Here is a 14416-nt window from a genome sequence, read left to right as displayed (position 1 = left end):
AATCTGCCCTCCATTCAGTCAGATTGGTCACACATCACATTGATGAATCCAACAATTACAAGCACTAATGAGAAATCGCTCAAGATGTGAAGTGCTATAAAACTCTTGTGAGGGGAAGACAAATCTCTGTAACCATTGCTACAAGACAAGGTCACCATAGCTTTCAAGAAAATGGTGTCCCCATACAGTTGACTTTCATCAAAATTCTGAAGTAGCCTATTTTCTAGATGTTTTTCCTTGACTGTTGAGGGTGTTCCTTTTCTCAAGGACAGCCACAGAGTACATTAGTCGAACCTTGAACAATTTGTTTGCCCTTTCGGACTTGTAATGAATCACACACCACCTTAGGCCACAGACCCTCAAATATAACTCATAGCTAGCTTTGTCTCCACTGCTTCAACATGACAACACGGTGACAGTTGCTTCCAAATGCTTGACAAAATAAACACATGAACCTAACCTGTATCACATGACTTCACACTAAACTTAACATGCCCTAAAATGCAGATGTATCATTATGCCTATTGCCAAGAAGTCTTGTTGACCCCATTAAAGATATTTTTGCTAACATGCAGATGTGATATAAACTCCTCCAACAATTCAATAGGACTTGTCATGTACATTTTCATGCAAGCATGAACATGGGCACAAAACATATCAACCAATATGTCAACCCATTACTTTTCCCCTGAGAGACAGTGAGAGCTAAATGCAAAGTCTACTGACAGATGGCGATGCAGAGTGCTCTCCTAATGCAGAGATAACTGCTGCCTCTGTCATCAGCCCTGTCACTAGGTGACAACCCAGACAAAATGGGGAGGCAGTCAGGTGAGTTAAGGAGTGACAGGGTGATGGAGATGGACAGATTCCATGCTGAGACCAATGAGGCTATTTTCTTCCCCACTGACATGGATCAGTGGAGATACATGGCTACACGGCAGGTCTGGAACACAAATCAGCCTGTTTAACATTCATGAGAGAATTCAAGGTATAGCCTAGGCTGACATCGCTCATTATGATCCAGTATGGATGTAGGGATCTTCTTTTTTCAGGTTCTGGAGGATTTTTCAAGGCTACATTTGATGAAAGACAGGTAAAAATGCTGAGGAGGCTTAAAGCACTTCTCTGGACCAACATTTGTTCACCATTCCCCCCTCCCATTAGTTTAGTACCAAAATCCAAGAGACCGGGGACTATGGTGGGTTACTGTTGCCATGGAGATGGACAGTATCCAATGGCAGACATGGTGAATTTCAGAAGGAATGTAGTTTCCCTGGAAACAACCCCATGAGTGAGCTGAGGGCAACACTCAAAGGAAAAATAACAAGGAACAAAGACAGCGAAGATGGAGATTCTATGATTAAATTAATTAAAATCTTTTTCATTCCAGCAAACCATTTACTTGAAGAGACATAGTCCCTGAATTCAGCATCGCTTTGAAATGACAATAGTGGCAGAGAAAAGAGATGGAATTCATTTCAGCGTAGGGAGACAATATGGCTTGAGGTCTGGGTGGGGGGAAATGTTCTTTTCAAACTTCTATTGTCTCTTGGCATCTCTTTCCACTTCTCAGCTTTCCATCTCCAGGACATGTTTTTTTATGTGGGTTAGGACAAGGGAATTGAGTTACAGTATTTCCACCACAGTTATTACACCGTACACAGATAGCTGAGACACAAGACTGCAGTCTGATGATGATCTTATGAGATGATGTAGGTCTAGTCAATGGGTAAAACTCTGCCAAGCAACACAGCTTTCTGAGTGATCAATTCATCAGAACAGGCCCTATGAGATCTAAGACATGTACCCTAGACTTTTAAATAAAAAGGTATCTTGATTATTATTCTCACTGAGCTGGCTCTAATACTGCTATGCCTGCTGCAATGGACTGCGAGTAGACCTGGATATTTTAAGACAAGAAATACAGCCATCATCAAAAGTTTCACAGCCCCATGCAAGCTGTACTGAATAATTTGGGTTATCCTAAAGAAACTAGAGAAATGTCTGAAAGTAGCGCAATGTACATGAGTGCTCTGGGAATTCAAATAAAACATGTCCAACCGTGGGACAATGTTCTGCCTCGAATGAAGTTATGACTGCAAATTTGAAATAGAAAATATGCAAATAAACAAACTTAACTTTTGGTCGCACACCAAATTCAGTGCAGGAAAGGGTTAATTTGTCTCTTGGCCGAACTGATCACTGAATAGAGAGAAATACGCCTAGAAAAGACAGTGGTCTGTCATCAACTCCCAGTGATTTCACAATAGATCCAGTTAGTCCTCCCCCTGCAAGGGCCTGGCTCATGTTGACAACCCAGCCATTATTGCAAGAAAATTCTTATGGATGCCTGGGGTGAGACTGAGGTGGGTGACTGACAGTCTGAGAGGCCTCCTTTGGGACGGAGGCCGGCCCTTTGGGACAGAGGCTGGCTCTTTATGACAGAGACTGGCCCTTTGGAGGTTTAGTATAGGCATTAGCGGGGCTCGCCGTAGCTGAGAGACGGGGTCAAGGACACACTCTCTGGATAAGAGTGCCCTTTGACATATTTTTTTTAACACTAATCTTGTGACCCATTTATGAAGTTGCATAAGTATAATATCTATTTTATGACACTGATATTGATGGCTGTTCGTGGCAGGATACACCATCACTGAATATAGTGTTATTATGTAACTTTCCTTGTCAATTGATTCCCAAGGAGAATGGAGCCATTGTCAAATTTGCAACCTTCATTTAGGAAGTGCACGTCTTCATGGGGGGGCAACAGATAGTCTGGTCAGATGCACTTGCTTAGAACAAGGAAATGAGGCACTATACATGACAATGGCAATGCCATTGGGAAACAAGTCCAACAACTGTTTGCATTGTGTAGTTTGACTAAGGAACATGTCCACTTCCTCACCAGCATGTCTTCAATTAGAGCACAAAAGAATGTTGAAGTCAGAGAGAAACCTGACCGTGTGTATCTGTGTTGACACTGACAACAATGGTGACCAATCAGGAAATTCCAGCATGGTCTTTTCTACCAAACCTGCAGAGGATTCTGAGAACTGCAGCTGCAAAAATGTGCAAAAGGAGATTCAATCTCTACAGGCAGTCGGCCTTTATTGCCCAATCCAGCACAGAAAGGGTCCAGGTCAGTAGGCCAAAGCTGGTAGGAACCAGCAGTCTTGTCACTTAGAATAAGTCAAGCAGTGGAACGAAATTCTACCCGGTAAGCTACTTTAAGTGCAATATGTAACATTCAAGTTTCTTAATGATAGTCATTACAATGTTTAATCGGTAGCGATCGGGGAATGATCGAATGCTGTTTTGGTCCTGTGAAAGCGCTTTCTAAATGGAGTGTCCTACCCAACACTCGGTTTGTATACAAACATTTTGTTACTGGCCAGGGGTGTTCTAGGGGAGACACAGTCAATTTCAGGGGGTTACATTATTATTAGGGAGGATGTTTTTGTTTGGAACTTCAACCTGAATTTTGCTGTGGTGGCGAGAGGTGGCATTTCCCCCCAACAGACTTACTTACTTCAGCACCTTTAACTGAAATCTCATAAAAAGTGCATAAAACAATGATTTCAGGGATCATTAAATTTGGCTTCGTGAGAACTAATGAAAAATTGCTGCCGGGTCAAATCCGATACTTTCTGTTACATTTTGGATGTGTCATTTACTGGAGCTGGTTCCAGAGTGTGATGTTCCACATCTCATTCCAAGCATGAAAGCACCACCTCTCATAAACTTCCTTTGCTTCTGCATGGCAGCTCTTTTCCTTTGTTTTATCACCCTCTCCAACCTCCTTGGTTTTCAGGATCAAACTGACTACGCACGCACGCAGAGTTTATCCAAGGAGTTTGACGTTGTGACCTACTTTATAGGGAGAGAAAAATTCCATAAAATAATTTGTTTTTTTCTCAACAGCGCACCAAGAGAAAAGGGACACCCACAGAGTCCTCTCAGATTCCACATCTTCAACAACTCTTTCTCTGATAGCTCCACTCCCCTCCCTCGTAGCTTCCTGCGAAGGCTGATAGTTACTGAGACGAACCCATGTGATTGTGAATCTGGCATCACGACCTAGTTATTTTGGAGGTTTGCTTTCACTTTATTTTTTTAAGGAATGAGAAACAAGTTCTGGGGGTTAAACCACATAATGTCAAAAAGGCTATGAACTAGTTAGAGCAGTGATTTGGGCGTGTTCTCTGAAACCTCGGCTAGAGTTACAGCGGTGTGCTCTAATGTCGAATTAGTCAAAGTAATTACTGAAGAAGGTTTTAACTTGCTGAGATTAGTGTGTAATCCATGACAAACAATAAAACATAATTCGTAAACTGATCACAAACCCAACCGAGGGGTCACAAATGCTGAAATTACCACCTTATACCACCTTTAATCTGCGGAGTTAGGATGCTTCAGAGGCTACTGGGGGAAAGGTGCTATAGCCTAATCTGTCTACTCATAACCTAGCCCAGAGTAAGTATCAGCCTCCAGATGGGTAAAGGTGTACTTGAATATCTACTACTAGTCTAAAAGATTCGTAGATGACTGTCTGGGTATGTTATTCTGCCCAGGAAAAGTAATGGCATCCCAAAGTGTGAGGTCTATGCAGTCAGGCCATTCCTGATTAAAAAAGGAGGAGAAGAAACTTGCGTAGTCGTCAACAAGAGGGCCTCAGCCTATAGGAAACCACATGAACCAGTGGGGAGTGCAGACAGTGGTCCCACCACAAGCCCCTCAAAATGAATGAGAATGCCCTGAGACTGACCTCTGGAATTCCGAGGCCCTGCTATAGAGACCTGCCTCTTCCTCACTGTGGGGATGCAGGAAGAGGCAGAATAAATTGTACATGTGCAAAGGCTGGTCTTGTCATGTGACTCTCTGTCAGGCTTACTGGAATGATACAATGATATGACAGCGAGAAAAAGGCAATCAAGTACATATCTGGTTAGGTCTGCAACTACATTTCTGCATACAAAGGCCAATATGAAAAGTAACTACCTTCAACATGACACGAATTACAGCCTGTCAGCCTTACAAGGCCAACACATTCCTGGAAGACATTTCTTACCATTAAAAAAACACTATAATTAATGAGGGACTTTGAAAGATAATTGAACTTTGGGGTAATCAATCTGTTGAAAAACAAATTAGCTGGAAACCAAAATAGATAGTTAATTAGACAGCTCTGTCCATGATCAAAGGATGTCAATATCAAGAAGATGAATACACCAAAATATTACAGTGGGGAAGGCAATTACTGTCAAGTCGCACAGAACCATATGCTAAGCTATGCAAGTTAGTGCTCATTAAATCTGACAGCTCCACAGTTGAGCTCCGCAGGCTGGGACGTGATGGAGGAAGATAGAACCATCCACTGCTGCGTACCATATGGAGAGAGTGTTTATTTGGGTTGTGGAGCTCACACTCACTTTCAATTTTAAAAGCTTCAATTCAGCCTTGCAGACGTAAACAAGCGTTTACGTTCCGTGTCTGGCATCTTGCCTCGATCGTACGTTTTCCACGAGCAGACCGTTTCCTGCCTTTTCACCCGCTAAGCTTCCACGTCTGGTGCCATCATGTGAGCGTAGCTTCACAGCAGAGCTCTGACACAGAGCACCTCAGCAGAGTCAGAAAGGCCAACTATTGTTCAGAACAGACTCCAGATAAGACAGCTCTCAAACCTTGCACTGCAAGTAAAAAAAAATAATTATATACTGAGAGATATCCTTCAGGATTAAATGTAACACAAACAGATGACGCAATGAGGTCTCAACCCTCTGAAACATGGTTAAATGGTGATGGATCAAATAACACAAACAATGGGAATGAACTTTACCCCTATTGCTTAAATGGCTAAATCAAATACAGTGCCCTCAAGCTTTTGCTGTTTTGCTGAACCAAGAGGTCAAAGGGCAACAAAACAGCACAGCGACTCTTAATCAGAGCCAGGTCCACTTCTCCCTCCACCAACAGGAACGACGGAAATTAAACATTAACCTGTGATGCTTTCACTAGGAAGCACTACCGTTCGGAAAAGAAGAGGAGGAAGCCCATTAAAAGTCAATCAGAGGTTCCGTTTGAGGACCGTCCCTTCGGAAATGCTAAGGACAAGAAGGATGTCCAGTCAACTACGGCCTCCGTTTTCCGATTGATGCCGATTCAGTTGTGATGGAGGCAGGAGAGCGCGCTCATTATCACTGCAGGGAATCTCACGCAATATTATCTCTAAAGGTCTTCCCAGTCATTTCGCCTCCTGCAGAGCACATCAATCGTGACAATAGCCGACCCCATCCACGTTGGCACCATCAACTCCTCCTCTAATCCACTCCCAATGCCTAGCCCTTTCTCACAGCTAGAAGATGAGAGGCTTAAGTCTTTCATCTTCCCAGCAGCTTCTGAGGGGGTTTATGGCGGTGCACATCACAGCGTCACCCACAGCCTGTCCCCTCAGTGGCACCAGGGCAGAGCCCACCCACCCTCTGGAGCCAGAGAGCACTGTGCTGTTAAAAGGCTTTAGAGGCAATCAATACCCTCTGATCTACTACAAAAAGCCTGTCAAACACACAGAACATCCATCTCTAAGCTTAATAGCAGTTAAGCCTGCTATTTCCCTCCTGTCCTTGGGGGGGCAAAGGGATGGGGGGTTTTTCATTCCCAATAACATGAGGACAAAACATGCGTATGAGAAGCTGTGTCAGAACGCTTGCTGGACGTGACAGAGTTGGCATTTCCATCAGATGTGTCCGTTGTGGGAGGAGATCGTACGTCTCTCGTACGGCAGCAGTAAAAGATGGAGAGTGTGGACTAAGCATTGGGAACTGCATTTGTAAGACTGAATGAAAATGATTAAGCAAGCTAGTTAGCCATTAAGCAAGTTAATATAAGGCATTACTGAAAGGTCCATTAATTACGCTGAGTGTGGTGCATTAAAACATCAGCCTTGGTGGCTTTTAGCACAGGACCCTCATTACTTTTTAATCTATATAGATTCACAGCTTTGTCAGCAGAGCCTTACGTTGCATTATCATTATCATTATCACTGCATTATCACCAGGCACTGGGGCAGAGCGTGACCCGGGTCGGGCTGAAATCATTTGGCTGGTCTGTCAGACACAATGAACCGTTTATTCCCCGTCATGTTTTCACATTGTTTCGTTATTGAGTCAAGATTTGCTCGTGCCTTTGAGACATCTCCAATGCAGAGAGGAGCAAAACCCCTGAAGAACTGATCTGGTGTGTGTGAAATCCTTCCAAATGTGTTACTTTAACCTGCTAACACATGCAATGCACCTCATTGCCCTCCCAGTCAAGCGGATGGACATGTTTAGCATTACCAGGCTGTGTGACACACATTGGGGGCGCAGGGGTGGACTCACAGCCTGGGGGGTGGTGGGGGGAGAGAGTGGGTATTGTTACATACAGACAGAGAGCACTGAACTTGATTCCTGGTTGGGCTGAGCATTGCTGACAGATCTGTCTCTTACTTCCTCAGGAAAAGGACAGAAACAGGAAGGTCTGTGACAAGACATGACCTGTCAAGAACGACGTCATGTCCAAAAAAGGGGAAATGTTTGCTCAACACACACATGCAGCTGACTGACCTTTTGCACCAGTGTCACTGTACATCACTTATTCATGGTTTGTAGAGACAATGTTGACAGGTTGATAGTGGACAGTAATAAATATAACTTTCAAGTGTGGGCTAACAGTGAAACACAGGCTAGGCCTAGGCCTACATGTGAGGATATGGTCTTCAGAAGTGCAGGTGTCTCCTGTAAAAGTTAATGCTGACCAAATGAGTGAGAGAGAAAAAAATAGCTCTTTAGGAAATGCTTTCAGATGGGCCTTAGTTAATCAGGAAGTGTTTTATAGTCAAGAAACAGCGTACATACCAAGGGTGTGGCGGCTTCTTTCAAAGCTGACCGAACTGTACACACAATAGTCTGCCTTTCACAGGCCCAATAGACTGACTCAACACATGTTCTGCCCTACATAGTCCCTCTGATAACACTGTGCATAACTAATAAGCCATCAAGATGGAGAGGGTCAGCTTTTGACTATTTCAGTACATTAGATCTGTAATAAAAAAGAGCCAACTTGACATGCCCGTCTAAGGGATTTTAAAGCTGCTGTAAAGCAGTCAACTGATAACCCTGCCTTCTCTGGAGCATTAAAACAAATCTTCACAGAAATATGTCCCTCTACCTCTGTTTGGGACACGAAATTGTAACCAGAACCATCCAACATCAACAACAAGACAATCTGCAAATAGTCTCTAGGAACGAGGCCTCGTTCAGTTTTAGCTTTAGGGGAGGAAGAAAAGTTCCAGGGACTCATAATGAAGAACTAGTTTCGCTACATCTTCAGAGAATTCCTTTGGCAACTGAGAGCTTTGGGTTCAAACCCATCCAAACCAGAAACACGCCACCAGACTTGGAGCCACCCTGTTAGCGACCGGCTGGTACCTGCTGAGGCACAGGCCATGCAAATGACCAGGGAATGATTGGAGAGCCGCAGCAGCTGCTCAACAGGAGCATTTGAATAATGACAGTGCACTTTACTGTGATGAGCAAATAGAAGGTAAACAAATGATCACACACACCGGCATTCATGCTGATGTGTGGGTGGGACAGGGTTATGATTATCTTCACTAGTATTAAAAACATGTCCATCTAAGCTGCTTTCCAACATTCTGCTTTGATGAGGAGTCTAAACTACAGCCTGCAATTACTAGTCTACCCTTTTGATGAGTTTAGCTCAGATGGAGAATATCGTAGGTGTATGGGGGGCTAGGGGGTCCTTCGGTCACTTGAGTCCTCCATCTTCAGGCGGTTCAAAAGTACCCACTGCTGACGGCTAAATACATTGTGCATGGCCGTCCATTAGCATTGCCTCACAGCGAAGCTCACTCACCACTGCAAAACTGCTGAGCTTTTAGTCGATCCTAATCGCATGGTTTAAAGACGTTTCTGAAAGGCACTGAGTGGTCCTCCGCATGGACTTAGACAATCTGAGCTAACACAGTGAAGAGGAGGAATTCAGTCGAGGATTAGACTATGCAAAGGAAGGCAAAAAGAGAGGGATAGTGTGTGTGGGTATGTGTACGCACATGCATGCACGACATGATCCTGCTTGCCAATGTTAACATCCGCCCGCTCCTAAATCAAACTAGACAAACAAACACCATGCCTTGAACACACCTTGTAGAATAAACATTCCCATTCCTGTGAGCCCCCATGTGTCTGTGCTGCTAAAGGCTTTGCATTTGATCACCTCAATGTCAAGCTGGCTGTCCCCGGCTTTGTCTGTGGTCGCGTGATGCTGGAGGAACAAGTCTGCCTTGTTACCAAGTGTAAAACCAGGAGAAGATGGGATAAGAACACTGTACGCACGCACGCACACGTGCACACACACACCTGTACATTACTCACTAAGTACATTACAAAAAATTAGATGTTGTTCTCCCACACACACACACACACACACACACACACACACACACACACACACACACACACACACACACACACACACACACACACACACACACACACACACACACACACACACACACGACATGTGGTAGATGTTAGGGCGAGATGTAGATTTCTATCTAGAGAACAATATGGCAAACAAACAAAGGGGATCTGCTCCTCTCTCTCTCTCTCTCACGAAACTCTCAAAGCGAGACCAAGCAGGGGTTCTAATAGCAACCATACTGCCGGTGCTCCTTCTGTAGCCTGGGCGATTGGCTGCACATCCTGACAGATTCAGCACATAATCTAGCAGCTCCTTTTTCTTTTGTACACATTTCTTAGCTCCAAAAGACTGTTTAACAAAGGCTGCTTCGATCCAACATCCATCAACACTGACACACACGCACGGGTACACACACACACGCACAGGTACACACCCACACGCTCACAGGTACACACTCCCGCGCACAGGTACACACACACACATCTCCAGCTCATTCCTCATAGTGTGAAGTACCAGCCCAGGCCTAAAATGACGAGGCGATGCTCAGGTGAACCCGCTTTCACGTTTACATTTGATCTGGTCATCACAGCACACTTTCCATGACAGTAAGTCTTCACTTGTCACCTTGATTACTTCAAACAAGACCTTAACAAGACAAGGGGGAGCGAGGGCCACATAGGCAACATGCATCGAGACACCATGCAGACTGTCTGGGAGACGGAGAGAGACAGAATAAGAGACAGATCAAAGATGGGTGCTTAGTGAGAAGGCTTACCATATATATGCATAGCTGAGAAAATATAGGGACTTTGTGTCTATAGCCTTCAATCATAATCACCCACGCATCCACCCACCCCCCCACGCACCCATTTGAGAGCGAATGGAAGGAAGTGTGGAGAAAGCAGAGGGACGACGGCTGTGATGATCGGACCGGACCTCTGATTGAGTTCAGGGCCAGTCAATGACTGAGCTTCTGCTGTTGTGCAATGGGAGTTCCTGGTCACATCAGTCCTCTCTGGCCCTAAGACATATGACACCACAGGCTTAGGGCCCAGCACATCTTTATCCTGACAGTGACGCTTATTCATCTGAAGGAGAAAGAGGAACAGAAACGCTATGGCAGCCAAGCCCTGACTTAGTTTGAAACAGAGCCATACTGAGGGCAAGGGGAGGCAGGATAATGCATCGGGGAAAAACAACACATTACCGTTAATGACGACACGAGTCTACTCACTGACTATCGCCCTGTCTGATAAATGTCTCCTCTCAGCTGAACAGAGGGGGGCGAGAGGACAGCCAGGAGGACTCTGCTAGCCTGGAGGGGGGTGGGGAGAGGAGCCAGCCAGCCAGGACAGTGCAGGGCTGGAGAAGAGAGAAGCTCTGCGGTCCTATGTATGAAGTTCCTGTTATAACTGTCCCCTGTAGTCATAACAAACAGGGGGCGACACACCAGGCGACTGCTCCACTGGGCAGGGTGCAGGAAATAAAGCGCTGAGGGGGGTATCATCAGGAAGCATCTGGTATCCTCCAGGTGTGTATGTGTGTGTGTGTGTATATATATATATATATATATGTGTGTGTGTGTGCATGTGATTCCAGCAGTCAACAGGCTTCTTTTCGCTTTCATCTATATTTAGACATCATTCAACTGTTCTATAGAATCGGTTTGGTTCAGGTTAAAAAAAATATATATATATATATTTTATGCGATGAACTCTCACAACCACCCTTGAATTTGAGTTACATCACTGTCAGTATCTCTCATTATAACACAAGGACAAGGTGAGGTAGGTCAGTGTGTTGAAGAGTAGCCTAAGCGGGCGGGTGGATGGGGGGGGTGTCACTGTCAACAGTCACTGTTGATCAGTCAAGAGGATTATACTGGACTGGGGAGTCATTCAATAGGCCAACTGGCAGCAGATCAGAGATTACAGAAAATATCACATCACAACATCGACACAAAAACCGTATACAACATTGTCGCCAATCGACAGGCATCGATAGCTTCCACACGAACCACTGCCACACACTGAGATCGAAGCAGCCTGACTGAGCAACAAAATCCATGACGGGTCAGGCTTCTTATCTTTCTAAGAGCTTTCTGGCTCCTGGAGCAGGAGGGAGTGAGTCAGTGAGAGAGTGATTAGCCTCGTCAAGAAGACTGGCGCTGGGAGAGTGACTACACCAGCTCAGTGCTTTAGAGACATCTACTCCATCTTGCTAACACAGCTCAGTGTCTGCCTCTACATGCTCTCCCCCATGTACCTTATGACAACCATGGGGTCACAGAGGGCCAATTTACAACCTGCTCAAAACGGACGAGGTAGGGAACGGAGGAGGGGAAGGGGGGAGGGATGGAGAGAGAGAGTGAGAGTCTCCCCTGGGTGATACAGGTTGTCTTCCCACTGAGATAGAGGAGAGGGCTCTGTTTTAAAGCAGGGGCTGGGAGAGACTGACTGTGATTAAGTACAGAGGGAAGTATCCTAGAGAGCTTGTCTGTTGTGTAGCTGTCTACTGCTCTCTTTTACAGGCGTTGTATTTCACCGCATGGTATAAACAACATGTCACAAAGATCTGCACACGTTTTATAAGAGGGTAAACCAGTCTGGGCTGGGAGGTCTGGCACTTCAGAGAAAACAGGTCATACCAATACCATTTCCTTCTCACTCTACAAGGTGTTGTGGTGGCATAGGACTTTTTAACAGGCCTGTGTGTACAAGAAAGTAGAAATTAAAGCGGATGAGAGACAGAGGGTGTTATCGTTAAGCGAAAACTTTGACAGAGCATATCAGATGCATTCTATTCAGCAATTAACTTTAAGCGGTGCCCAGGACAGAAGTCAGAGAAAAAAAAACGAGTGGGAGGGGGGAATTTGAACACGGTAACCATCTTGCAAATAATGGAACGGAAATTAACTTCTTTAGAAATCTGACCACCTCCGGCTTCGACACGCAAGGGCATGCCTGCTACCTTTCAACCACAGATCCATCAGTGTGGGAGCGATAAGAGACTAAATACAACAGCCACACCTTGTCAAAAGAAACCGTACTACATGTCCCAGGATCATGCTGGTAACCCCGGGAGCATTCCATTTCACTGCCAGTATGACTAATAACATGATTGAGGCATGATTGAGTATGACTAATACATGAGAAAAGACATGTTCTGTACACCGTCCATGCGAGATTCCCTGAGAGGTACTGAGATTAAGCATTGATGCTGACTAGATGCAATGGCTGTCAGATACTCGGCCAGATCCTACTCAATGTGACAGCTCAAGGTGAAAAGGCACCTTGAGGGGTAGTGAGTGAGTGACACTCTCATTGACACACAGGCCACCACTGGCAAATGAATAGAGACAGGCTGTGCAATAAACCCTGGCTCCTCTGTGTGTCACAGCTAAAGAAAAACAGAGTCCAAACCCCAAATTGAAAAGCTGAGTGATCAATTGGGAAAGCCTGGAAAAGCCCCATACTTACTCAAAAGTGAAGAAGAGTCCGCTTGTGACCAGGATGAGGACGAGGGTGAGGTAGAAAACCCCTGTCTGCCTGGCCATCATGATCCTCCCATTGCAGTAAAATTTATTCCGACCCGGGAAGGCTTGCCACTTCCTCTTGGGGTTCCTCTTCTTGTAAGGAGTCTCCATCGGGGTCGAGCTGCGAGTGCTGATCTGGCTGTACTCGCACTCTCGCATAGGCTCAGATACCCCGAGATGCATCAATCGTCAATGGAATCCCACAGTTGAACGAGTCCAAGCTGGGCCAGGGGCAGCAGTGCCGCTGTAATAAACACACAAATTACATCAGTTGCGGTTGATGTGTCAGTCAAACCTGAAAATGATTAGACTTTTTTCCTGGACTGAAAGCCTACTCTGTGTCAATGTTTTGCTCCCAACACAGGGCTTGCTAGCCATTAGGGCTTATGGCAACTGTAAGTGGACAGATGTGGCTGAGCTTGCTGCTGGCACATACTTTAACATGGCAGGGTCAGACAAACCACCAACTTATAGCCATGCTCGCAACTTCTAAACCGTAGCTAGTAAGCAGCACACTCAACTAACGTCGGCTTACTGGTAACAGTTAGCTAGCTTGAGAAAAATATATACATTTTTGTTGGCGCAGTTTGGTAACGTTGCCAGGTTGACGTTACGCAGAGGTGACTGGCTGGTTGGCTAACTGACTAACTTTAGCTAGCTAGCAACAAGGGAAAGCAGTCTCTGCTTTGGAAAGTGACGAATAGTAGCATAGCTTCTGCGGGTTTCTTTCGTTTTGTTCCGCTCTGTCTTCTGGCTAACGTTAGCTGGAGACCAAGGCTAATGTTAGCTAGCTAGTATGAAAAACACTATTCCGATATGATTGGGCTAAAGCTTGACATATTCCCGGCGGCATACCATCACATAATCCCCTCAATGGTCCTATCCTAGTTTCCCCAACCTCGACAGCTCACCGAAAAAGTCGAGCCTCGCTCGAGTTGAGACTGCTGGTAGCTTGCTCCTATTCCTTTCGTTATCCGGGTTTGTTGCGAGCTGAGGTCGAAACCAAGATCATCATTTCTCCCTGGAGTTCAATAACGACAAATGTGTTGAGTCCACTATATATGAAAGCATAGCATCAAACGCTTCATTCACGAAAAGGGCATAGGGTGGGTCGGCGGAGCCACCACTTCAACTACACACCAGAATGAGCGGTTTTCAGACGAGCATCCTCCTGGCTGGTGGCGGTGGCGTACAGGGGCACTGACTGGTCGACGACCTCCCGCAACATGAAGCAACGAAACCTCGGTCAATTTTCAGCTATAGACGGGCGATATCTAGATACATTCCGAACATTCTGCCACGTATTCACTCGCGTGTGCTTCTAAAAGTTGCAACCTTTCCGAAACAGGCTGCTGAAACATCGATCGAGCCTGCTGTATTGTAGTCCTCCTGGAGCATTCA

General features: G+C 45.4%; 1 protein-coding gene across 3 annotated transcripts in view; it reads right to left on the bottom strand.

Annotated features, from left to right (window-relative positions):
* The window catches only part of LOC310813665 (palmitoyltransferase ZDHHC14-like), a 49768-nt gene extending 35352 nt beyond the window's left edge, over window positions 1-14416 (bottom strand). The window contains exons 1-3 of one of the 3 annotated variants that reach the window (XM_083682730.1): window positions 14156-14416; window positions 13927-14036; window positions 12960-13259 (exon numbers count right to left, since the gene is read on the bottom strand). In XM_083682730.1, coding sequence (XP_083538856.1) covers window positions 12960-13198 — 239 coding nt within the window. In that variant the 5' untranslated portion in view covers window positions 13199-13259; window positions 13927-14036; window positions 14156-14416. Of the gene's footprint in view, window positions 1-12959; window positions 13260-13926 lie in introns of all 3 variants that reach the window. The other 2 variants (XM_083682731.1, XM_083682732.1) reach the window with 2 other exon arrangements.

Source organism: Argentina silus (genome assembly GCF_951799395.1).
Source record: "Argentina silus genome assembly, chromosome: 13".
Lineage (NCBI taxonomy): Eukaryota > Metazoa > Chordata > Actinopteri > Argentiniformes > Argentinidae > Argentina > Argentina silus.
This window is presented reverse-complemented; position numbering and strand designations above follow the sequence as displayed.